Raw genomic sequence first — 27798 nt, 5'->3', positions numbered from 1 at the left:
ACATGGTAGAATAATAGTGAAGACATCAAAACTATGAAATAACACACATGGAATCATGTAGTAACCAAAAAAGTGTTAAACAAATCAAAATATATTTTATATTTGAGATTCTTCAAAGTAGCTTGATAAATACATTTCAATTAACAGGTGTGCCTTGTTAAAAGTTCATTTGTGGAATTTCTTTCCTTCTTAATGCTTTTGAGCCAATCAGTTGTGTTGTTACAAGGTAGGGGTGGTATACAGAATATAGTCCTATTTGGTAAAAGACCAAGTCCATATTATGGCAAGAACAGCTCAAATAAGCAAAGAGAAACAACATTCCATCATTACTTTAAGACATGAAGGTCAGTCAATCCAGAAAATGTCAAGAACTTTGAAAGTTTCTTCAAGTGCAGTCACAAAAACCATGAAGTGCTATAATGAAACTGGCTCTCATGAGGACCGCCACAGGAAAGGAAGACCCAGAGTTACCTCTGCTGCAGAGGATAAGTTCATTGGAGTTACCAGCCTCAGCAATTACAGCCCAAATAAACGCTTCACAGAGTTCAAGTAACATACACATCTCAACATCAACTTTTCAGAGGAGACTGCGTGAATCAGGCCTTTATGGTCGAATTGCTGCCAAGAAACCACTACTAAAGGACACCAATAATAAGAAGAGACTTGCTTGGGCCAAGAAACATGAGCAATGGACATTAGACTAGTGAAAATCTGTCCTTTGGTCTGATGAGTCCAAATTTGAGATTTTCGGTTGTGTTTCTGAGACGCATAGTAGGTGAACGGATGATCTCCGCATGTGTTGTTCCCACCATGAAGCATACTATTATTTGTTTTCAAAATGACAATGACCCAACACACCTCCAGGCTGTGTAAGGGCAATTAAACCGAGAAGGAGAGTGATGGCGTGACCTGGCCTCCACAATCCCCTGACCTCAACCCTATTGAGATGGTTTGGGATGAGTTGCACTGCAAAGTAAAGGAAAAGCAGCCAACAAGTGCTCAGCATGTATGGGAACTCCTTTAAGACAGTTGGAAAAGCATTCCAGGTGAAGCTGGTTAAGAGAATGCCAAGAGTGTGCAAAGCTCTCATCAAGGCAAAGGGTGGCTACTTTGAAGAATCTAAAATATATTTTGATTTGTTTAACACTTTTTTGGTTGCTACATAATTTCATATCTGTTATTTAATAGTTTTGATGTCTTCACTATTATTCTACAATGTAGAAAACAGTACAAATAAAGAAAAACCTTTGAATGTGTAGGTGTGTCTACATTTTTGACTGGTACTGTATATGATTAGTGTGTAAATATTATTTTGTTGTCTCTTGGGTGTCTTTCCTATGTATAACTTATTACATTCAATTCAAAAATATAAATCAAATCTTATGTTGTTTTTTCTATTCCTGTTCTGTACTTTGTCATGTATTTATATGTTTTATGTGGACCCCAGGATGAGTAGCTGCTGCAAGTGTAGTGGCTAATGGGGATCCTAATTAACTAAACTAAACACACGGTCAAACAGAGGAAGAATTCTTCTCACTCACTAGACAATCAAAGCCAAATGAAGTTAGCCAGCATCAAATTAACACCTCATTCACTCGGAAAACACTACTAGAGAATTGGATCACATGTAGTCTCTCCACTGTATGGGAGTTCAACAACCAAAACCCTCCATACTTACTATGGTTAGCAATTTAGCATTTGGCTATTGCATAAAGCACAGTGTAACAATAATGAGAACCTACGAGAAAATACCTCTGAGAAAAAGGTGTATTCAGGGTACCATAATAAAATTGTACATCCTAGAGGTGCATGGCTCTGACTAAACACGGCTTCCAAGCCTGTTAGTTCATCAAACAAGTCTAGACAATTTCATTCCCATCTGTTTACTGTCTTCCTCTCTCTCTCTCTCAGTGTCTGATTCACGTCACTCCAATAAAGCCCTAGCATATTGGGATATGTCCCAATCACATCTAATCAATGATTTTATTACACTACACCAAAATACAAAGTCTATGTACTTGGCAAAGTATTCATACGGATTACCTAGCGGGATGCGTCACAATCAAAACATAGCAACTGTTTTTATAGGTTCCCCCCGCCAACGTACAATGTTTACTTATCAAATTATTCCAGGTGATTCATTATTTTAGATGAAGGCTTCTGAATGAGATACATCAACTTTTATTGGATGAATAAAGGTGCTTGCAAACTGATCCAACGTTTTGTGATATTCATAAAAGGTTTATTTGTTATCCCTGTGCATGTGTGGCATGTGCATGTCTGTGTGAGTCTGTCTGTCTGTACCTGACATCTCGTCGACCGGAGACTCTGGTTGTGCTTTGGGGGGGCAGGGGTAACTCTCCACCTTGCTGCAGTGCTCCTGTGGTTCTTCATACCTCCCCATCTCCTCTGCATCCTCATATCTTCTTTTCTCCTCCTTCTCCTCCTCCTCTTCCAGCTGCACCTTCTCCCCAGCTTCCTCCTCTTTGGTGGTCACAGTGAGGGTGGGTTTGATCAGAGAGATGTCTGCCAGACTGCCATCTAGGTGCACCAGCCTGGGAATGGAGAATAGAAAATAACAATAATATATATCGTATAATATTTTTATACACACTATAGTACCAGTCAAAAGTTTGGACACACCTACTCATTCAAGGGGTTTTCTATAGTTTTACTATTTTCTACATTGTAGAATAATAGTGAAGACATCAACACTATGAAATATCACATATGGAATCATTTAGTAACCAAAAAGTGTTAAACAAATCAAAATATATTTTATATTTGAGATTCGTCTCCAAGAAGGAGAGTGATGGAGTGCTGCATCAGATGATCTGGCCTCCACAATCACCCAACCTCAAACCAAATGAGATGGTTTGGGATGAGTTGGACTGCAGATTGAAGGAAAAGCAGCCAACAAGTGCTCAGCATATGTGGGAACTCCTTCAAGGCTGTTGGAAAATCATTCCAGGTGAAGCTGGTTAAGAGACGGCCAAGAGTGTGCAAAGCTGTCATCAAGGCAAAGGGTGGCTACTTTGAAGAATCTAAATTATATTTTGATTTGTTTAACACTTTTTTGGTTACTACATGATTCCATGTGTTGTCATAGGTATAACGCCCTTCCCTGTGGCTCAGTTGGTAGAGCATGGTGTTTGCAAAGCCAGCATGGTGTGTGCAATGCCAGGGTTGTTGGTTCAATTCCCAAGGGGGGCCAGTACAAAAAATGCATGAAATTAAATGTATGCATTCACTACTGTAAGTCGCTCTGGATAAGAGCGTCTGCTAAATGACCAAAAAAATATATAATAATAATAATGTCTTCAATATTATTCTACAATGTAGACAGTAAGAAAAATAAATAAATAGTAGTCCAAACTTTTCACTGGTACTGTATACATACATACATACATACATATACTGCTCAAAAAAAATAAAGGGAACACTCCAAGTCAATCACACTTCTGTGAAATCAAACTGTCCACTTAGGAAGCAACACTGATTGACAATAAATTACACATGCTGTTGTGCAAATGGAATAGACAACAGGTTGAAATTATAGGCAATAAGCAAGACACCCCCAATAAAGGAGTGGTTCTGCAGGTGGAGACCACTTCTCAGTTCCTATGCTTCCTGGCTGATGTTTTGGTCACTTTTGAATGCTGGCGGTGCTTTCACTCTAGTGGTAGCATGACAACCCACACAAGTGGCTCAGGTAGTGCAGCTCATCCAGGATGGCACATCAATGCGAGCTGTGGCAAGAAGGTTTGCTGTGTCTGTCAGCGTAGTGTCCAGAGCATGGAGGCACTACCAGGAGACAGGCCAGTACATCAGGAGACGTGGAGGAGGCCGTAGGAGGGCAACAACCCAGCAGCAGGACCACTACCTCCGCCTTTGTGCAAGGAGGAGCAGGAGGAGCACTGCCAGAGCCCTGCAAAATGATCTCCAGCAGGCCACAAATTTGCATGTGTCTGCTCAAACGGTCAGAAACAGACACCATGAGGGTGGTATGAGGGCCCGACGTCCACAGGTGGGGGTTGTGCTTACAGCCCAACACCGTGCAGGACGCTTGGCATTTGCCAGAGAACACCAAGATTGGCAAATTCGCCACTGGTGCCCTGTGCTCTTCACAGATGAAAGCAGGTTCACACTGAACACGTGACAAACGTGACAGAGGCTGGAGACGCCATGGAGAACGTTCTGCTGTCTGCAACATCCTCCAGCATGACCGGTTTGGCGGTGGGTCAGTCATGGTGTGGGGTGGCATTTCTATGGGGGGCCGCACAGCCCTCCATGTGCTCGCCAGAGGTAGCCTGACTGCCATTAGGTACCGAGATGAGATCCTCAGACCCCTTGTGAGACTATATGCTGGTGCGGTTGGCCCTGGGTTCCTCCTAATGCAAGACAATGCTAGACTTCATGTGGCTGGAGTGTGTCAGCAGTTCCTGCAAGAGGAAGGCATTGATGCTATGTTCTAGCAACTGAGCCACGCAGGACCAGAATAGAAACAGAATTACTAGAATGGACAAAGCCTCTAAGTCTAGTTCTATGGGAGAGAATGTCAGGCTGGGTCCCTGTAGTTATCAAGCGAGTACCTGTTCTGTCTCCTTCCCTTCATGACCACTGGTCTCAAAGTGACAGGTGTAAACAACAGAGAGACCTATCCAGTCCATAGGCTTCTTCCTTCTCATAACATGTGACAAGTTCTGTACTGTTCTGTACCTTAAAAATTATTCCAACTTATGGAGAGCTCATTTACCATTCACTCGCAATCTCCCAAATCAAAATATGCTTTCAATAAAAGATGATGTAATGACATTGCATTGCATTCCACCCATACTTGCACTGCACCTTGAGCAGTGATACATGTAAAACACAGTTCAGAGGTGTGTAGTTACAGTTTTAACTTGACACCGTGTTAGAGTTAGATGGAAATGGGTCAGAGTGAAAGACTAGGGAGGCTATACAGTAAAACAGAGGGCTTGCCCAGGCAAGCAGCTAATGTCTGAGGCAGTAAGGCACCACTTAGTCATGCTGAACTATGGGCTGCTTTCCCTCCACAATGAAGGAAAGCATGGCATGTACTTAGAATCCCTTATGGACAACTAGCACTATTGAAATAACTAGAGATGCTTTGATGATAGAGAAGGTGAATGCCAACATATTTTGAAGGGTAAGGCCAGCTTTGCTTAGCTTTCCATGGTGAGGGCTTGTGTGTGTTTGTGTGTGTTTGTGTGTGCATGCATGTGCATACAAGATAAACGCAACCAAGTTAGCTAAAGCTAAAAGAGGTGCCCTAAAGCTAAGGGTACAACAGGCAACAAGTAAAGGATTGAACACGAGCAGACAAAGAGAGGGGGGGTTAAAGTTCAACTGCCAGCCAGTAGGGGCATGGAAAATGGATAGCCATGGTAGATTTCACACATCAATTAAAGGAAACCCTTGCGGGACAGTGTGGACAGATTTAATTCAATTAGAGGCCAGTACAGCCTAACACCAGTCCAGTATACCATCCAGATAAAATTGCTGATACAGCGAAATTGTATTGTAGTTATTTTTGTGTGTCAATTGGGATCATGAGAAGTTGTATAGGTAAAAAGGCATCTGCGACAATCACTTCAAGTGTATATGATATGGAAAACGACCATACATCGTATGGATTGTCAAGGCATCCATTGTCAGAATTCAGTTGTATCAAGTTTGCCTCAAATATGACACATTTGTTGAAGATAAATAGCACTGATATTGATTGAATTTGAGCTTGGAAATACCTGTTGAGTTGATTGATCATGGGGTGGAGTGACCCTTTGTCAAATAATTTAGAATTCTGTGAGACTTAGTGGTGTCAGTGGGATCAGGTGGGAAAACGATCTATTCCATGGACACTGCTAGAGAGTCAAATCTTACTTTCCTGACCCACATCATAGAGATAGACTCTAGTGCCCAAAAGCCTGTCATAGCATGGGCAGCGCCATTGAGGACTTTCGTGTTGAAATAGTCAACTGGGTGGGACTTCCTAATTCCATCCAGGTCACCAGGAGGGATCAGCCAATGATCAGGCAGCGAGGAAACATTCCATAACTGCAACTGGCAGTAAAATCGCCAACCTTGGTTTTATAACTGATCAAACAACACACTCTAGGTGGCAATATGCATCCTTTCAGTTTGTTTACCAACTCCTAGTAGTAGAAGAAGAAAATGAGGTAGAAGAAAATGTACTACTTCAAAATGGAGATGGCCTCAGTGGCACTGCCCATGCTCTCACTGACATAATGGGACAGATACAATGATGCTATGTCTATCTAAGTCTATGTGTGAGACCCACCTAGTGATTGTGCTCTTCTGTTTGTCGGCCACCGTCTTGATGTCAGTGAGCAGGAGGAAGTGCTGGTGGAAGTAGTGCAGGTGGAGGATGCAGACCAACAGGAAGGAGGTGGGGATGAAGATCCTCATGAACAGAGCTGGGACAGAGAACTTCTCCAGGCCCAGGTCCTCCAGTCTACACAGGGAGGGAGAGACAGGGGGAGGAGGGAGAGACAGGGGGAGGAGGGAGAGACAGGGGGGGAGGAGGGGGAGACAGGGGGAGGAGGGAGAGACAGGGGGAGGAGGGAGAGACAGGGGGAGAAGGGAGAGACAGGGAGAGGAGGGAGAGACAGGGGGAGGAGGGAGAGACAGGGGGAGGAGGGAGAGACAGGGAGAGGAGGGAGAGACAGGGGGAGAAGGGAGAGACAGGGGGAGGAGGGAGAGACAGGGGGAGGAGGGAGAGACAGGGGGAGGAGGGAGAGACAGGGAGAGGAGGGAGAGACAGGGGGAGAAGGGAGAGACAGGGGGAGGAGGGAGAGACAGGGGGAGGAGGGGGAGACAGGGGGAGGAGGGGGAGACAGGGGGAGGAGGGGGAGACAGGGGGAGGAGGGGGAGACAGGGGAGGAGGGAGAGACAGGGGGAGGAGGGAGAGACAGGGAGAGGAGGGAGAGACAGGGGGAGGAGGGAGAGACAGGGGGAGGAGGGAGAGACAGGGGGAGGAGGGAGAGACAGGGGGAGGAGGGAGAGACAGGGGGAGGAGGGAGAGACAGGGGGAGATGGGAGAGACAGGGGGAGGAGGGAGAGACAGGGAGAGGAGGGAGAGACATGGGGAGGAGGGAGAGACAGGGGGAGGAGGGAGAGACAGGGGGAGGAGGGAGAGACAGGGGGAGGAGGGAGAGACAGGGGGAGGAGGGAGAGACAGGGGGAGGAGGGAGAGACAGGGGGAGGAGAGCGGTTAACACGGAATGGTGGTAAAGACACATACACCCACATATTCACGAACAGGTGTGTATCTGTGCATACAGCCAAGCACACAGACACACATACACGCACACACACACACATGCACACACATTTTCTCTCTCTCTCTCTCTCTACTCACTTGTCTTTGCTCATGCCGGTCATGTTGGACCAGACGTGGATGGAGGAGTCAAACTGGAAGGTGTAGACCAGGATGAGGACCATCATGGTGTAGAACACCACAGACATCCAGAAGTACTTCAGCATCCTCCTCCACCACTCATAGTGCACCTGATGACCAGAGAGGTAGGCTGTTACAAACCTACGACTTATATTCCAAAAACACAATCCTATTATACCTTCATAGGACCATTCACTATTTGTAGTATGTGTAGTACAGAAATGGTGAATGTGGAGTGCACGTGATTTAGTTTCCCCCAGTAGTACGGAACCAAAGGAAAAGTCCCATAAGACACATCAGCGCTGGGTTAGATCAAAAACCTGCACAGAGCCAGCCAGAGTGGAAGGTACAGTAAGCCTACAGTAACAGTACCTGGTAGCAGGCCACGCAGAAGAGGAGCAGCATCATGTAGATGATCTTGTACATGACGATGCGTCCCTGGAAGCTGACGAAGAAGAACATGCCGGCGCAGATGTAGATCCAGTACTTGTTCAGCATGGCCGTGAGTGTGTTGCCTAGCAACTCCATCATCTCCCTGTGGCCACCGCTCTCATCCACCTCCTCCTCCTTCTCTGTAGGAAACACAGGGGAGGGAAGAGCTGAAACAACGACAACAGCCACGATGACAACAGAGGGATAAGCTAACACAGCTACGGCTAAATAGAATTTTTTTCAATTTTGTCAAACTTTTTTATTTTTATGATTGTCTTTCTTGACACCTGTGAGGTTATTCACATAGAGTAGAATCCTAATTCAAGACACATGCTTATATTTGGTTTATATCATGAATTAATGTCAACTGGAGATGTATGTGAAAGTTTGCATTACATGCCTTCACCTAGAACTGTACATACTTTCACCAGGAACTCTCAGACAGACATACGGACGGACAGACAAACAGACGGACAGACAGACAGACAGAATGACTGACTGACTGATAGACCAACAGACAGACGGACAGACGAACAGACGGACAGACAGACAGAACGACTGACTGACTGATAGACCAACAAACAGACGGACAGACGAACAGATGGACTGACAGACTGACTAACTGACAGACTCACCGTTCTTGTGGGCATGGATGACCCTGATGTCCAACAGCACCTCCTCTTCACTCTGGCTCTCCTTCCTCTCTGTTAACGCCTGTCTCAGCAGCAGCCAGAAACTCAGCAGACACAGCATCTTGGAGCCCAGTTCCCGGAAGGGCACCTCTTTCTTTAAGAAGAGCCCAGGCACGGGGTGGAGGATCTCGAAGCTCCAGATGTACTGTAGGATGATCAACAGGTTCCCATAGAACACCATGAAGGGGGACGTGATCATGGCGTACTTGCGTCGGTCACGCACCATCCACAGCGTGCACGACCAGATGAGGAACACAAAGGTCAGCCAACTCACGTAGGTGATACTCCACGCCTGGGGAGGGAGGGAGGGAAGGGGAGATGGGGAGGGAGGAGAGAGAGAGAGAGAGAGAGAGAGAGAGAGAGAGAGAGAACGCTAGATCATCAAGCCACTCACATTAGGAACTGACACTGTGAATAATAGTTAAGCATCACATATCATTGGTGTCACTGGTGTTACTAAAGGAATCACTTTAGCGAGATCAGCCAGTGGCATAAACTGGTTACTCAATATCCTTTAACCAGCAGATCAAATGAAGTGATCTGAGACATATGAAAAACAGAGTGCAGAGTTGTTTCTAGAGAGAGGGAAGCCTTCTACACATCCACCCCCACCACCGCCTTTCAACCTTCCAGGGACCTCAGCAGGGCTCCACTAACTAACTACCAATGGCGAAAGAACATCTATTCTGCTGCGTATAAGGTAAAACAATAGGAGCACCCCCCAGCCCTACCCCGGCCCCTGCTCTCTGAAGTCCTATATCAGCTTGGGAAACTACATGGAACACATTACCCAGGGTCCACAGGGGCTGGCTTTAAGCTGTCACCACTAATGACTAGATTGGCCACCGGGAGGCTGTGTGTGTGTGTGTGTGTATCCTGAAGCCCCCGCCGTCGTCTGGGACTGAAAAGGCAGACTGTTCCTTGCTCTTCTGACAGACACAACGGACACACACACATACGACTCACCATCATTGCGATGAGAGCACAGATGTAGCTTTGCTTCATGATGAACCTGAAGGTCGTTACCGCGGCGTTTGCTCGTGGCGATCCCCCCTCCTCCTCTGGCGCAGTCGCCATCGCCCCTCCCGCCGTCTCTTCTTCCGAACCCTCGCCACGCACCCCCGCCACCTCATACACACTGCTGTCCTTTCTCTCTGCTGGAGGGGTGGAAAGGGAGGAAGGAGGGAGAGAGCTGTCAGCATCTCAAGAACCAGATGTGAATCATCCTCTAATAGTTGCTGTCAGCCTTGAGAAGCAAAGCCTCCTCTTTTTCACACTCCTTGTGATTTTCCTATTTTCCAGCGCTGCTGTTTTCCAACACGAGTTGTGCGTGTGTGTGGCAGGTTGACGGTGGAAGGCCGAACTGAGCAACTACCGCTAGATGAGCCAGCTTTTAATTTTTTGGTCTTCATTTCAGGATTAGGGTAAGGCATTAGGGTTACCAGTGTGGTTACGGTTAGGGTTAAGGATAGGGCCAGGTTTGATGACTTCGTGGCTGTGGCTGGCAGCTAGTGACCACTCTGCATTGCTGCCTCCAGAGCAAAAGTCATGGCAATAAATGCCAACCTGTGTTATTCCCAGTATGTGGGTGATACTAACCCAGGTCTGGCCCTGGTTGGTCTGGTTTGTACTGCGGTGTGGAGTACTGGTCCAGTCCCAGCGGCCCGCTGGTGGGGACATAGTCCGGACGAGACCCGTTGGAGGTTACTATCAACACCTGGGGTAGAAAAACGCACTTAGCGGGGAGATTCAGAATAGCGTGAGTAAGTTTATGTATGCGTTATCATCATTGTTTTTGCTTGTCCAATAGCTTTTATTTATTTGATATTTGTTGGATAAGTGACGTCTGAAAAACTCTCAAAACGAGGTAATAAATGTTGCATCATGTTACAAGTTACAACATATAGAAAGGAATAGCCTACTAACCTCAGATGTGCTGACTCCATCTCGGGTGGAAATAAGCTAGAAAAAAATAAAATGGAATTAAGACTGCCTTCATGTGATCCTCAATGTTTGCTTACAAACACATGACCAGTGACAGTACTGGCACTCACATCACCTTACACATGGACATTACAGGACATTGTAGGGCCATGAAAGAATATAGTACACTACAGTACAGGTGTGTGTAATATTACTACAGTACAGTACAGGTGTGGGTAATATTACTACAGTACAGGTGTGTGTAATATTACTACAGTACAGTACAGGTGTGTGTAATATTACTACAGTACAGTACAGGTGTGGGTAATATTACTACAGTACTGTACAGTACAGGTGTGTGTAATATTACTACAGTACAGGTGTGTGTAATATTACTACAGTACAGTACAGTTGTGTGTAATATTACTACAGTACAGTACAGGTGTGGGTAATATTACTACAGTACTGTACAGTACAGGTGTGTAATATTACTACAGTACAGGTGTGTGTAATATTACTACACTACAGTACATGTGTGTGTAATATTACTATAGTACAGTACAGGTGTGTATAATATTACAGCAGTACAGTACAGGTGTGTGCAATATTACTACAGTACAGGTGTGTGTAATATTACTACAGTACAGGTGTGTGTAATATTACTTCAGTACAGTACAGGTGTGGGTAATATTACTACAGTACTGTACAGTACAGGTGTGTGTAATATTACTACAGTACAGGTGTGTGTAATATTACTACAGTACAGTACAGGTGTGTGTAATATTACTACAGTACAGGTGTGTGTAATATTACTATAGTACAGTACAGGTGTGTATAATATTACAGCAGTACAGTACAGGTGTGTGTAATATTACAGCAGTACAGTACAGGTGTGTATAATATTACTACAGTACAGTACAGGTTTTGTGTAATATTACTACAGTACAGTACAGGGGTGTGTAGTATTACGACAGTACAGGGGTGTGTAATATTACTACAGTACAGTACAGTACAGGTGTGTGTAATATTACTACAGTACAGTACAGGTGTGTGTAATATTAATACAGTACTGTACAGGTGTGTGTAATATTACTATAGTACAGTACAGGGGTGTGTAATATTACTACAGTACAGGTGTGTGTAATATTACTACAGTACAGTACAGGTTTTGTGTAATATTACTACAGTACAGTACAGGGGTGTGTAATATTACGACAGTACAGTACAGTTGTGTGTAATATTACTACAGTACAGTACAGGTGTGTGTAATATTAATACAGTACTGTACAGGTGTGTGTAATATTACTATAGTACAGTACAGGTGTGTATAATATTACAGCAGTACAGTACAGGTGTGTGCAATATTACTACAGTACAGGTGTGTGTAATATTACTACAGTACAGGTGTGTGTAATATTACTTCAGTACAGTACAGGTGTGGGTAATATTACTACAGTACTGTACAGTACAGGTGTGTGTAATATTACTACAGTACAGGTGTGTGTAATATTACTACAGTACAGTACAGGTGTGTGTAATATTACTACAGTACAGGTGTGTGTAATATTACTATAGTACAGTACAGGTGTGTATAATATTACAGCAGTACAGTACAGGTGTGTGTAATATTACAGCAGTACAGTACAGGTGTGTATAATATTACTACAGTACAGTACAGGTTTTGTGTAATATTACTACAGTACAGTACAGGGGTGTGTAGTATTACGACAGTACAGGGGTGTGTAATATTACTACAGTACAGTACAGTACAGGTGTGTGTAATATTACTACAGTACAGTACAGGTGTGTGTAATATTAATACAGTACTGTACAGGTGTGTGTAATATTACTATAGTACAGTACAGGGGTGTGTAATATTACTACAGTACAGGTGTGTGTAATATTACTACAGTACAGTACAGGTTTTTTGTAATATTACTACAGTACAGTACAGGGGTGTGTAATATTACGACAGTACAGTACAGTTGTGTGTAATATTACTACAGTACAGTACAGGTGTGTGTAATATTAATACAGTACTGTACAGGTGTGTGTAATATTACTATAGTACAGTACAGGGGTGTGTAATATTACTACAGTACAGTACAGGTGTGTGTAATATCACTACAGTACAGTTGTGTGTAATATTATTACAGTACAGGTGTGTGTAATATTACTACAGTACAGTACAGGTGTGTGTAATATTACTACAGTACAGGTGTGTGCAATATTGTTACAGTACAGTACAGGTGTGTGTAATATTACTACAGTACAGTACAGGTGTGTGTAATATTACTACAGTACAGTACAGGTGTGTGTAATATTACTACAGTACAGTACAGGTGTGTGTAAAAGTACTACAGTACAGGTGTGTATAATATTACTACAGTATAGTACAGGTGTGTGTAATATTACTACAGTACAGTACAGGTGTGTGTAAAAGTACTACAGTACAGGTGTGTATAATATTACTACAGTCCAGTTGTGTGTAATATTACTACAGTACAGGTGTGTGTAATATTACTACAGTACAGTACAGTTGTGTGTAATATTACTACAGTCCAGTTGTGTGTAATATTACTACAGTACAGGTGTGTGTAATATTACTACAGTACAGTACAGGTGTGTGTAATATTACTACAGTACAGGTGTGTGTAATATTACTACAGTACAGTACAGGTGTGTGTAATATTACTACAGTACAGTACAGGTTTGTGTAATATTACTACAGTACAGGTGTGTGTAATATTTCTACAGTACAGGTGTGTGTAATATAACTACTGTACATAGTCAGGATGTCTGTGTACATGTCTCTCATCTGTGTAGTGAGTCATCCTCCACAGCTTCGTAAGATCCAACCATTTCCAAGAACTGTGGATGTGAGGAAGAATATGCAGGTTTCCTCTGTGTCAATTTAGTTTGACGCATGCTGAATGAGTGACTCATTCAGTAAATATGGATACGCCCATGTTTTGAACCACAAATTAAAATACCCCTTTCAATAATAAAAATACAGTTCAACACTGCTACACTACCAAAATGGTAGTGTTTTTACAGTAGACCCTATACAGTTAGACAGCCACCATGTTGGAGCATTGTGGGTTCTGTAATGGAGTGCACAGTGTACCACAGGGCCCTGAACAAAAATGGCGTCAGTGTTACCGTAAAGTTAATTCACCATGTACCTCCGGGGCCCTGCCCCAATATGGCCACCGTGTTACAATAACTTTAACTCACCATGTCTGTGGGGTCCTGGAGCCAAAGGCGTATGAGCGTGGCCAGGGTGTAGTAGAGTACCAGCAGCATGATGGGGTTGACATAGTGGTACCAGGCCAGCGCCGGGTTGACCCGGAACATCCAGGTGTAGGAACAGTCAGTCTGTACCACCGACGAGATGCCAAACAGACTGGTGGAGGGAGGAAGGTGAGAGGGAGGGAGGGACGGGGGGATGGAGAGGGGGAGAAAGGCAGGGTGGGTAGAGTATTATTTCTTGCACAGTTGTGCAGTGATGTTGATCTTGAAGTGCTCTTAAAAATCTAAGAACAATCCAGCCACATTCTATTGACATGCCATTCCCCATGTAGAGCTGAGAGAGAAAGCGAGAGAGAGAGAGAGATACAGAGAGAGAGAGAGAGAAATAACCAGAATGCATATTATATACTGAATAGGCAAGCAAATACTTTTGGAAGGGATTCTGAGAATTAGAGAATAGCAGCAGTCAGCAGTAGCACAGAGGATATTACAGAATGAAACACCTCCATTACTTTTATTCCCTCTTTAATTACAATTACCCCCCTCTGCATCTTGGCAGTTGGCTACATGTAAAAAAACGAACTTCTACTGGTACAGCACTCTCTGGAATGGTAACCCTGATCAGTAGCATAACCAGACAGTACATTTGATTAGTTCTCCCAAGTCATATACTCACATACCGGAAATGATCAAACACACACTTTTTACATGGACAAGACTTGAAAGACCGTGGGACAGTGTGACATCAACCTCTCCCTCAACATGATCAAGACAAAGGAGATGATTGTGGACTACATGAAAAAGAGGACCGAGCACGCCCCCATTCTCATCGACGGGGCTGCAGTGGAGCAGGTTGAGAGCTTCAAGTTCCTTGGTGTCCACATCACCAACAAACTACCATGGTCCAAGCACACCAAGACAATCGTGAAGAGGGCACAACAAACCTATTCCCCCTCAAGAGACTGAAAAGATCCTCAAAAGGTTCTACAGCTGCACCATCGAGAGCATCCTGACTGGTTGCATCACTGCCTGGTATGGCAACTGCTCGGCCTCCGACCGCAAGGCACTACAGAGGTGATGCGAATGGCCCAGTATATCACTGGGGTCAGGCTTCCTGCCATCCAGGACCTCTATACCAGGCGGTGTCAGAGTAAGGCCCTAAAAATTGTCAAAGACTCCAGCCACCCTAGTCATAGACTGTTCTCTCTGCTACAGCATGGCAAGCGGTACCGGAGCGCCAAGTCTAGGTACAAGAGGCTTCTAAACAGCTTCTAACCACAAGCCATAAGACTCCTGAACATCTAATCAAATTGCTACCCAGAATATTTGCATTGCCCCTCTCCCCCACTTTTACACCTCTGCTACTCTCTGTTGTTTTCATCTATGCATAGTCACTTTAATAACTCTACCTACATGTACATATTACCTCAACTAACCGGTGCCCCTGCACATTGACTCTGTACTGGTACCCCCTGTATATAGTCTCGCTATAGTTATTTTACTGCTGCTCTTTAGTTACTTGTTACTTTTATTTATTATTCTTATTTTTTAAACTGCATTGTTGGTTATGTTTCTATAATGCTGTGTATTTTCAATGAGATAGTGAATGTAGAGAGTATGGGCTGCAGCCCGGTGCTGGGTACCCACCAAGACAAAGTCACTGGTATAAACAACTGCAACTGCTTCAAGCATGTCTCCGGAACCACACAACCCACAAAGCCCTGGCCTAACATCTCAGTATTCTCAGAAACACTTTCAATTTACACCAGCAGTAACATGGTTATGGTCCTCTCTCTCTCTCTCCTCTCTCTCTCCCTCTCCTCTCTCTCTCCTCCTCTCTCTCTCTCTCTCTCCCTCTCTCTCTCTCTCTCTCCTTCTCTCCTCTCTCTCTCTCCTCTCTCCTCTCTCTCTCTCTCTCTCTCTCCTCTCTCTCTCTCTCTCTCTCTCTCTCTCTCTCTCTCTCTCTCTCTCTCTCTCTCTCTCTCTCTCTCTCTCTCTCTCTCTCTCTCTCCTGTTTTAATAACACTAAAGAAGGCAGTCGGTGAGCAAAACAACAACAGATGTCTCTCGGGTAAAGGAAAGAAAGGGAGGACAGAAAGAGAGAAAAGAGAGGGAGAGATGCCAAAGTGCACAATAGTCACTCCAGCAGTCTTTCATTTTGGATTTATATCACGCCGCTATAATCAACCAGAATAGTTTTCTTTGGGATCACGGCCGTCATGTCCTGTTAGGAGTAGGTCGGCCTATGAGACTTGAGGTGCACAAACATTCTAAAACTGCAGCTTTTATTAATAACAAATAGAACCTAGAACACACTTAGTAACACGATGGGTTTGGGTGCGTGGCTCTTTTCAACTGTCCAAAGGAATAAATGTGTTATATCCTCTGCCTTGGCATAGCCAGCCTCCAAACCAGATGCTTTCATACCCAAGCACTGCTGCCACAGCTGGGGAAAGCTAACCACTGACTACTGGTGTGTCTTCAATCAAGTGGCATAGGGTGAATGTCAATAGTACTTATTTGATTCCTCGTGTCCTCTCTCCTCGCCTCCTTCTCAAAACACATTGGAGGAGGTCAGAGGGGAGGAGGTGAGGAGATAGGAAACGAGGAATCAAATGCCACAGGGCACTGTGTGGGTCATTCTAATCTGCCGTGGATTGTCATGGTTTCCCAAGGAAGATAGACGGTGAACGTGGTTCAGAAATAAGAACTAATCTACAACAGGGATTGCAGGAGATCAAATATGTCATTTGTGGAGTCATAAGCACCGCTACATGCAAACGACACCGATTGGATACACAACAGGAACACACACAGATGCCTGAGTCATTGATACACCCATTCTTGCGCTGACGCTGTGATAAGCACTTATAGAAAAAAAAACATTTGGCATTTTATGGGCTACTTTCAAGTAGTTTTTATTCCGCAGTTTGGGTCTAAATTGAAAAGCACACATATTTCGGCTAGAGCTCTGGTAGTAACCAAAACAGTATCCTCAACCGCAAATGTTAAATTACAAAGCTGGTAGTGATTGTGACTGTTTGAATGTCAGAGGGTTCTTTGTTTTAGCCCATTGGCAATACAGCTCTGCACAGAATCAGCCCAGTACTGTAGCTATTAGTGGTGGGCAGCGTCCCAATTTGGGGAATATTTTGGGCCTTTGTCTCACAGACTAACTCCTGTGCCTTTTGTCTCACAGACTAACTCCTGGGCCTTTGTCTCACAGACTAACTCCGATTCAGCAAAATGGTCTGAATAGGCAAGCAAATACTTTTGGTAGAATACTGGGTTTCATTAAAGAAACGAGTGCAGACGTATAGAGAAAGATCCCAACCCTACTTCTTTATTTCTCATCCCTTTGCTTCTTCTTTCACTGTACTTCCAAGAAGAAACAAGGAGAATTATGTTTCAGTTCTGTGTCTTAAGTCTTTCACATAATACAGTCCCATTTGAAAATGCTTTTTTAGGAGTTAGCATGAAATGTAATGTCGTTCCTGGTGATTTTGAGAGAGCGAATGGGGTGCTAACGTTCGACACATTAAAGCAAGACGTTCTTGAAGGTCGATCCCATTGTGTTTATTTGTACTGTTATGTCACAGAATACCCCTCCCGTCACTCACACACACACACACACACACACACACACACACACACACACACACACACACACACACACACACACACACACACCTCGTTACCCAGCAGTCAGCAGTCTCCACTTAACTGATAATGCCTGAGAAGTCTCGGGCCGGCAAACCATGCCGATATATCCTCCAAACACCGGCTTCGAGGGCATTATCACTTTTATACAACGGGTTACTGTCACGTTCTGACCAGTAAAGGGGTTATTTGTTATTGTAGTTTGGTCAGGACGTGGCAGGGGGTGTTTGTTTTATGTGTTTCGGGGTTTGTTGGGATATGTGTTTATGTAGAGGGGTGTTTGTTTAGAGTGTTCCGGGGTTAATGTTCTGTTAGTATATTTCTATGTTCTAGTCTAGTCTTTCTATTTCTATGTTTAGTTGATGGGGTTGACCTTCAATTGGAAGCAGCTGCTCTTCATTGCTTCTAATTGAAGGTCTTATTTAAGAGGGGTGTTTTTGTCATGGGATTTGTGGGAAGTTGTTTTTGCACTGCTGTGTGTAGCCTGCATTACCGTTCGTTCGGTTTCTTGTTTTGTTTATTTAGTGTTCAATAAAAGTTTAAAATGAGCACTCAACCCGCTGCGCCTTGGTCCACTTCATACGACGGCCGTTACAGTTACCAACATATTCAAATAATGATTTACATATTTCATTAAAAAAGTTATTTTGATAAATGCATTAATATTATCTCACCCTTCCACAAGATATAGTCACGACAGAAATCTAGGGTTAGGGTTGCTACCCAAGCTGGCTGGTCGTTTGTTCTATTTGTTCGGTTGCCATAGACGCGACCCAGTCGTTCAGTCTTTTTGTTCTGTATCTCCCGTTTCTTTTAGTATAACATTTCGTTTTCAACAGCGGAGATTTGAATAAACCTTGCTGTCTGTCTCTCCGATGCTAGATGCTTTGTACAGTATAGTAGAGATTAAGCGTATAAATTGCCTGGCTGAGCTGATGAGACAGTCCATTGCGCTGTCAGATGGAACAGAGTAAATAGGCATTTTAACGTCATAGATTTAGCCGGTGGTAACTTGTGGAATAGACACCGGCTGGAATGCGGTTTCAACCAATCAGCATTCAGGATTAGACCCACCCGTTGTATAAAGGACAATAATATACAGCGTTACAGCAAACTCCAAATACAGAACCACTCCCCACCACATGAACGCACACAGACACACACAAGGAGTTCTCTGACAACTGGTTTGTAAGGTGTTTGTGTTCTGTCATCAGTTACAGATTTGGCCAACTAGTTGGGGGGCACATTTCAGGGTGAACGAGCGCTTTCAGCAATTAGTCCTGTATCCTTCACTAAGGCCTTTCTAAAGCAATGTTACTGGCACCAAGCAACAGAAACACTATATTGACCAGCCCTCCCCAGGGCTGCCTGTAGGTGTAGTTCAAGCATTGTTACAGTGTTCTCCATCTAAAAAGAGTCTGATCATGCCCTCATTTAGATAAATTGCATCTACTTTACTTAGGGGCTCACTTCTCTCTCTGTCTCTCTCTGTCTCTCTGTCTCTCTCTCTTTGAACCAGTCAGCTTAGATTTTTTCTCCCTCTCTCGTTCGCTCCCACAATTCGTGTTGAGTTCCCTGAAACCAGCTGTGTAATTTCTGAACGGGCCAAGAATTGTCTGGTGTAATGAGAACCACCTGGGTCTGTGGAGCGGAGGGGAGCCGGAGCTGGGCCGGCCGGTGCCACCTCTCTCTGGTCTGGTTCTCTCTGGGCCCTGATAGGGGCTGGATGGATGGAGGGGCCAGATGCACCAGACTGGGTCACAGGGTGGCTGGGGGAGTGTGTGTGTGTGTGTGTGTGTGAGGGTGGGGGGGACACACACTACTTGTCTAGATGCCCTTGACCTAGGTTGAAATGGGAGTGGGTGGCTTGGGGAATGTACCAGGTCAGAGTGTGTGAGTGCAGTGTGTGTGTGGGGAGGGGGGACTACTCTAGATGCCCTGGGTCACAGAGTGGGTGGGATTGTGTGTGTGTACAGTATGGGTCACAGACTGTGTGTGTGTGTGTGTGTTGGGGGAGGGGGGGTTGAAGTGTGTGTACTTATCTAGGGTAGAGGTATTCTGAGTTTATGGAACTGCAGGGCCTAATGTGGGAGGGGGGGGGCATGTCGTCCCCCCCCCCCCCACCCCCCCCCGTACCCAGTGAAAGTTGCGCCCCTGTCATCGTACAATAACTTTTCAGATTTAAGAACTTAACCTAAGAATGCTGCCAGCACAAACTTTACAGCCCGGCTACAGAATGACACAATCATGTATATGAAGCACAGGGGTGGCAGCATCATGTTGTGGGGGTGCTTTGCTGCAGGAGGGACTGGTGCACTTCACAAAATAGATGGCATCATGAGGGAGGAAAATTATGGGGATATATTGAAGCAACATCTCAAGGCATCAGTCAGGAAGTTAAAGCTTGGTCGCAAATGGGTTTTCCAAATGGACAATGACCCCAAGCATACCTCCAAAGTTGTGGCAAAATGGCTTAAGGACAACAAAGTCATGGTATTGGAGTGGCCATCACAAAGCCCTGACCTCAATCCCATAGAAAATTTGTGGGCAGAACTGAAAAAGCATATGCGAGCAAGGAGGTCTACAAACCTGACTCAGTTACACCAGCTCTGTCAGGAGGAATGGGATATCATAAGGTGAATGAACCAATTTGTAAGTCGCTCTGGATAAAAGCGTCTGCTAAATGACGTAAATGTAATGTAAAATGTAAGATTCACCCAATTTATTGTGGGAAGCTTGTGGAAGGCTACCCGAAACGTTTGACCCAAGTTAAACAATTTAAAGGCAATGCTACCAAATACTAATTGAGTTTATGTAAACTTCTGACCTACTGGGAATGTGATGAAAGAAATAAAAGCTGAAAGAAATCATTCTCTACTATTATTCTGACATGTCACATTCTTAAAATAAAGTGGTGATCCTAACTGACCTTAGACAGGGAATTTTTACTAGGATTAAATGTCAGGAATTGTGAAAAACTGAGTTTATATGTATTTGGCTAAGGTGTATGTAAACTTCTGACTTCAACTGTACATAAGTATTCAACCCTGTAAGTCAAAACATGTTAGAATCACCTTTGGCTGCGATTACACCTGTGAGTCTTTCTGGGCAAGTCTCTAAGAGCTTTCCATACCTGGATTGTGCAACATTTGCGCATTATTCTTAAAAAAAGCTCTGTCAAATTGGTTGTTGATCATTGTTAGACAACCATTTTCTGGTCCTGCCATAGATTTTAAGTCAAAACTGTAACTCTTAAAACACTGTAAAATTGGTTGTTGATCATTGCTAGATGATGATTTGTCAGGTTTTGCCATATATTTTCAAGCATATTTAAAACTAACATGGCTACTCAGGAACAGTCCCTGTCTTCTTGGTAAGCAATTCCAGTGTAGATTTGGCCTTGTGTTTTACGTTATTGTCCTGCTGAAAGGTGAATTAATTTCCCAATGTTTGGTGGAAAGCAGACTGAACCAGGTTTCCTCTAGGATTTTGCCTGTGCTTAGCTGCATTTAGTTTATTTTTATCCTGAAAATCTCCCCAGTCCTTAATGATTACAAGCATACCCATAACATGACTACTTATTTAGGCTTGCCATAACAAGGGGGTTGATTACTTATTGACTCAGGACATTTCAGCTTTTCATTTTTAATTAATTTAATTAATTCCTCTTTGACATTATGGGGTATTGTGTGTAGGCCAGTGACCAAAAAATCTCAATTTAATCAATTTTAAATTCAGGCTATAACACAGCAAAATATGGAAAAAGTCAACGGCTGTGAATACTTTCTGAAGGTACTGTAATATTAGTCTATTTCTTAACTCATGAAACCACAAATCCGTAGTTATTTAGGGAATACCTTTTGGCTCAGGAGCACCCCAGACCCAGGGGCAATAGCCTGTTTAAAGATAAAAAACAACAAGAGATACCACTGAGTATATTATATCATTCCTTGACAACCTTCATTTACTTCTCTATAAGTTAAGCCCAAATACTTCCAAATACATTACATAACGTCTTGGGTCAATACCAAGTTCAACTCCACTCCTTTAAACACAAAACACAAAACTCCCATGGCATGACAACATCCCAACTGCTATTCCCGTTCAAAAATCCTCCGTAAAGTTGTTGGCGGGTGGAGCGGGCCTGAGTGTCTGATGCCGGGGCCAGATGAAATACACCATGATCTACAGCCTCCAGCAGATGTCAAACACATTGTTGTGTGTTGTCTGGAGCGAAGAGGCAGACGATGCACATGTTTTATCAGAGGGCCCTTTAATCTTAAAGGTGCACCGTCCACTGACAACTCCCAGTGCTGCTTTTCATAGGAATTCCTCTCCCTTTCTTTTATTTGATAGAGAGAAAGATAGAGGGGAGAGAAAAGAGAGAGCGAGCGAGAGAGAGGGAGGGAGAGATAATTCTTCACCCTTTCAACTTGACACAAGTAATCTCTTCCACAAGAAATACCATTGCTTTCATGGTCGGATTGTAACTTACCCGCTGTGACGCCGGATACGACCAAAGCCAACGGACGGACACTTGACACCTACTCTGACAAATGCAATCGGCTCAGTCCTTGAGACTTGGATTTCTTGATTTTATTTTGGGGTATTTTTATCCCCAAGACAATTTTTTGAGGGGTAATCTTATTGGTCACAGTCAGAGCCTCAGTGTTCCTTTGCAGCTAAGTGATTACACACGAAGATGTTATGCGGATTTGCTGTGATTCAAAATCATCCAGTATACAGATGTCCAATGTGTTACTTTTTTGAATGATGTACGTGGGTTGCCTTTAGATTTCAACGAAAGGTGATGTATTGAAACTACATGAAAACATTTCACATTATGTTTTAGTAGACACTCTCTTTAGGTTTACTCACAGTAGTGAGTGCATACATTTGACATACTTTTTCACATTGGTCCCCCATGGGAATTGAACCCACAGCCTTGGCATTGCAAGTGCCACGCTCTTCCAACTGAGCCACGCCTCCCCTGAAAAAACACATGCACACGCACCCACAGCACACTTTCTCACCTGGCGTAGCTGTCCCCGGGTGGGATGAGCTCCTGGAAGAGCTGGAACTGGTAGAGGTAGAGAACCACCAGGTGTCCAGCACTGAAGATGGCCATGAGGACACACAGACAGCTGAAGATGAGCGGGTGGAAGGTCCGACAGAAGGACCACCAGGTACACAGGCCCAGGAAGGTGAAGAAGTACACCGCAGAGGTCAGGGAGGGCAGCATGATGCCTGGAACAGCACAGAAGCAGAGGGGGACATAGTGGCTGATAGAACATCACCAGTGAGACTGGATGGAGCCGTTTGCATTGTATTTCCTAGTATTGACTTTACGTTGTTGTCCGATCGCATCTCTGATTTTTACATTTCACACCAGAGAATGAAAAATATGGCACCATTCTAGGTAAGGAAGTTTTACATTCAGTAAGGCTTTGGGAAACAAGGTTCATCCTAACCATTAATGTGTGTATTGTCTCATGCAAATGTTTAATATTGAATACTGAATGTTTCTAGGTAAAATGTCATTAAGTTCAATCAATGATTCATTCAAGTCAATTCAAGCAAATTAGAAATTGAGTAACTGCACTGCTCTGTTGATACGTTTGGGATGGTCAGTCATTCGTTTGAGTGAGGGCACTTACCTGTAAGGCCCAGTAATATGGTGACCACTACTTTCCCTGCAGTGGTAATAAGATTCCCAATGATCTCCTTGACTTTGGACGCCACCGCCGCTATCTGACGAAGGATCATCATCTTGGTGCTCTCCTCCTCTTCTTCACCTTCCCCTTCTTCCCCCTCTCCTGTCTCCTCCACCTCGTCCCCGGTCATCTCTCCATCCCCGTGTTCAAAGTCCTCCTCGAATACCAGGTCGTCCTCCTCCAACTCCACCTCCTCCCTTTTCTCCTCCTCCTCCTCCCTTTTCTCCTCCTCCTCCTCTTCTTCCTCCTCCTCGTCTTCCTTCTTTTCCTGGGGAAAGAAGATGAATACAATGAGTATCAACACAGAAATGAATCTCCTGTACACCCTGCTCCACTGAGTAGAAACGGCTTTGCTGAGTAGCCCTGCTTTGCTGAGAGACATCAATCCAATAGATTGTGAAGACATAGTATTGGATGAAGTCATTGTATTGCCAATATGTCTGATACTTTGAGTGTTTCGGTGTAGAGACAACAGAGCTGAGCTAAAAACCCTGTCAAGCATTTGATGCAGAACCATGTTGCAGTGAAGCTGCTGATAGAGGTTTTAAGGAGGGTCCGAGGAGTTACGTCCCATTTGAATGATTAATGAGAGGGGTTAGAGGAGAGATTACAGGTCTGTTTGACAGTGACATACAGCAGGACCGTACTCCAACCATTTTAACTAGCTGTCTCTTTTTAAGGCATCAAACGACTCAACAAGTCTAACGACGGCCTCCAATTCAGCAAACCTGCACTTTTCACTAAACATCAGCCAGTGCGTGTTTTGATTTAAATAGCAATTATACTGTTGGCTATTAGAAGACTGCTGTCATGCAAACCAGGAAAAAGGCATAAGGATTGCAAATGGTTAGCTAGCATTCTGGTTTACATTAGCCATGAGCTATAGTGTACGTCTCATAAAGGTCAGAAAATAACATTGGTTCATAGCAGGCCATATGGTGAAGGTAACAAAGGGAAAAAGCTAAACAGATTGTTATGTGTATTCATAACATAAATCCCAGGAAAATAATAGATGTTAACCTTGCGTCATTGCTGGTATCTTCTGTACTATATTATAGATGTTGCTCTCCTTCTTTCATTTATAAATAATATATATGTCAACAGGTGCATTTGAAATGTACATAAAGACTAATTATTAGCCTGTTTGTCTGTGCATTAGATTATAAAGTGACATGCGTTAGGCGAAAGGCTCTCCTAACGAGGTTAGGGGAACATAAATGAATCTACTGGGACATAACAGGATGGATGAGCATTAAGAGAAATTAGATTAGGTGTGGGACGCTGGAGACGAGACAGAATGTGGGCTTCACCTCAAAAGCAGCAGTCAGACTAGCTGACTCCGTACTGTGCTAGACGCTCAACATCGGTTAACCTGTTTCCATCATGTACTTCATGTACTTCATGTACTTCGCAAATGTCCGTTGTTAATTCAGTTTAGACACAAGGACATTTAGGAACACTTTAGATAAAGTGTTTAAAAAATCTACATGTTAGTTACATAGTAGTTACAACTGTTATAGGCCTACCTGTTTGTGACTTTGTAACAATGTGTATTTACACCGTAATTATACCTAGCCTACTTATATAAATACATATGTTTTAGGATACTTTTCAACACTGGAAATGACCACATGGTAGCAGACAATGGACAAACGTATACCATTCATGTCACAAGAAGCAACATTTTACAACATTTAAAAAAACTAAAGCAGTGGTATAAAATGAAACGGTGATGGAGTTTGAAATTGAACGCATCTGTTCTTTTACATACTTTGCACAAAAGATGTATCAAGTAACATTGTGGATATTGTTCTAACGAAATACGTGTGATATGCACTCAAGTCATAACAATTATTTCATTTATACAGCAGGCTTTAATAGCTACATCTAGAGGAATTAATCATAGGGTCACTGTCCAATGTATCACTCCAAATAAACAATAAAAAGAAGCCATAACTATGAGGAAATCCAATTATGCTCGTCCGGAAGGGAAACAAAAGCAATATGAAGGCTTCTGGGCATAGACATGTTATTTCTGGATTGGCAAAATGGCCAACAATGGTACGTTACCACAAAAAAGGAAATTCAAAGGGCCCCGGATTGGAATAGTTCAATGTTTGATATTTATCACAATAAATACAATTTGAAGGAAAAACTAAGAAAGGTTTTGCTTCAGAAACAGACATCACTAATTAGATAAAAAGCTCCCATTTCTGAACACAGAAAAAGCTAACTATTGCTAAAAAACTAAACTGTTCTTCAGAAAAAAAGTGTTGTCACATGGGTACATGTGGTCATCTGAGATGAATTGGCATAATTTCCTAAAAACATTATTCTCTCATGGTTCATATAGACACATAATAGTCCAACGTGTGAGATGAAAGACTCTTTGGGGATTCGGTTGAGAACTCGAGACCCTTGTTCAGTCACTGTTGCTGTGGTGGGAACCTCAACCTGGACCATGGTTAAACCATATCTAAACCAGGTTGATCCTTTCAACAGCACACTCTGATTTAATATCTACACTGCACTCAGCAATTACAGAACTGAAATAAAAAAACATTAGTGTAGCCTAATCACTTGTTTATTTGAAAGGGGCCTACATGGTAAAAAAAATGAAATCTGCCTACTTATTTCCCCTACTCTATATTTATTATACCACCACAATGAATGAGCGCTCTGTGCGATCACTCGCCGCCCTATCGCAAAATCTCCACAGAGTAACACAAACAAGTCTTTCTCGCTAGAGCCTGAGAGAAAATACCAAAGTCAGTAATCTGCTCACTATCGGCCGTGGCATATCGTAATTGATCAAACAAGTTGCGTTTGATGAAGCCCGGTTTATTTAACCGCGGCAACTGCTCCCATGTGGCCGCCGGGTGGCTGCGCCAATGGAGCTTGCAGCTGGGAGTTCAAACCCCAATGCTCAACAGAGGAGGCAGCGAAATAACCAACGGCTCCCTAATGAACCTCCTGAGGGATCAGATTCCACATCATCCTCCCGGCTCTCACAAACAGGCTCTCAGTCTGTCCACAGGCCGCACCTACTGAAACATACCATATCACTAACACACTGTGAGATGATGGAGGCGGTGGCTGGAGTCAGTGGGGTTTATTGTAGCCAGTCTAGACGTCAGCACCTCCCCTGGTAGGTCTACTGCTGGTTCACTGTACAGTATTATAACTAGTACATACTGCCGGTTCACTGTACAGTATTATAACTAGTACATACTGCCTGTTCACTGTACAGTCTTATAACTAGTACATACTGCCGGTTCACTGTACAGTATTATAACTAGTACATACTGCCGGTTCACTGTACAGTATTATGACTAGTCATACTGCCGGTTCACTGTACAGTATTATAACTAGTACATACTGCCAGTTCACTGTACAGTATTATGACTAGTCATACTGCTGGTTCACTGTACAGTTTCATGACTAGTTGGATACTTGGTTGGTCATTGGTCAGCTTCTGTTTTCAACTGACCAAAAATATTGTCAGACTACTATTGCATACTACTACATAAACGCACTACATTACTTTTCTATCAAGCCTTGTACTTTTGCCACAAAAAAATGAGGGTATTTGCTTTCACTAAGCCTTTAAGCGTGTGAAAAACTTAAGGGATATTGCGAGAAGTGGGCAGGCCTGTCGAGTGAAGCCACAAAGGCCGAATCCAATTCTATATCCCCAACCACAAGCCTCAGTTTAGTACCTTACAAATGACACATATAAAACCCAAGGAAAACACCACACCAAAGGCATTGGGAGCCATTCAGCTGTTTAGCCAGTTCCCTGTAAATTAGTCTATTGGTAAAGCCACAAATAACGAGATCAGACGTTGAGGCTTCTAAGGCTCCTATGAACAATAACATCCGGTGGTCCTGCTTGGCTCAGATGGTAAGACAGAGCTGCTAGCAATCGGTTTTCCTGTTTTACATCCATAGGCTTATTAACACTAAAGATTACAATTACATCATTTGTTTTACATTGTCTTTTATTGAGGAGTGGCTTCCATCTGGCCACGCTACCATAAAGGCCTGATTGGTGGAGCGCTGCAGAGATGGTTGTCCTTCTGGAAGGTTCTCCCATCTCCACAGAGGGACTCTGGAGCTCTGTCAGAGTGATCATCGGGTTCTTGGTCACCTCCCTCACCAAGGCCCTTCTCCCCCATAGCTCAGTTTGGCGGGCGGCCAGCTCTAGGAAGAGTCTTGGTGGTTCCAAAGTTCTTCCATTTAAGAATTATGGAGGCCACTGTGTTCTTGGAGACCTTCAATGATGCAGAAATGTTTTGGTACCCTTCCCCAGATCTCTGCCTCGACAAAATCCTGTCTCGGAGCTGTACTGTAACAAAATGTGGAAAAAGTCAAGGGTTCTGAATACTTTCCAAATGCACTGTATATATGAAACTCAAAATCACCATATTGGGTAAAGGTGCAGACCAAGAAGGCAGAATCACTTTCCTTAAATTTATCCACAATGGAAAGAAAATTGCCTTTATTAATGTGTATGCTCCAAATTAATATGATCCTACATTTTTTGATTCTCTGAACAACATATTGTTAGAACTGACTGAATTCCATCTGGTTATTGGGACAGATATAAATGTTATTTTGGACATGCGGGACAAATCTAATAAGACCAACTACAATCATCCACACGCAACCAAGGCTTTCCAAT

At 43.5% G+C, this 27798-nt stretch overlaps 1 protein-coding gene across 2 annotated transcripts in view; it reads right to left on the bottom strand.

Annotated features, from left to right (window-relative positions):
- LOC106590335 (piezo-type mechanosensitive ion channel component 2) overlaps positions 1 to 27798 on the bottom strand; it is a 156157-nt gene that overhangs the window by 31504 nt on the left and 96855 nt on the right. For both annotated transcript variants that reach the window (XM_082970741.1, XM_082970742.1), the window contains exons 6-16: positions 23058 to 23382; positions 22434 to 22647; positions 13726 to 13894; positions 10492 to 10527; positions 10165 to 10282; positions 9532 to 9722; positions 8509 to 8857; positions 7814 to 8013; positions 7403 to 7551; positions 6323 to 6496; positions 2305 to 2555 (exon numbers count right to left, since the gene is read on the bottom strand). In XM_082970741.1, the coding sequence (XP_082826867.1) occupies positions 2305 to 2555; positions 6323 to 6496; positions 7403 to 7551; positions 7814 to 8013; positions 8509 to 8857; positions 9532 to 9722; positions 10165 to 10282; positions 10492 to 10527; positions 13726 to 13894; positions 22434 to 22647; positions 23058 to 23382 (2176 nt within the window). The remainder of the gene's footprint in view (positions 1 to 2304; positions 2556 to 6322; positions 6497 to 7402; positions 7552 to 7813; positions 8014 to 8508; positions 8858 to 9531; positions 9723 to 10164; positions 10283 to 10491; positions 10528 to 13725; positions 13895 to 22433; positions 22648 to 23057; positions 23383 to 27798) is intronic.

Source organism: Salmo salar, chromosome 29 (assembly GCF_965601325.2).
Source record: "Salmo salar chromosome 29, fSalSal1, whole genome shotgun sequence".
NCBI classification, from domain to species: Eukaryota; Metazoa; Chordata; class Actinopteri; order Salmoniformes; family Salmonidae; genus Salmo; species Salmo salar.
This window is presented reverse-complemented; position numbering and strand designations above follow the sequence as displayed.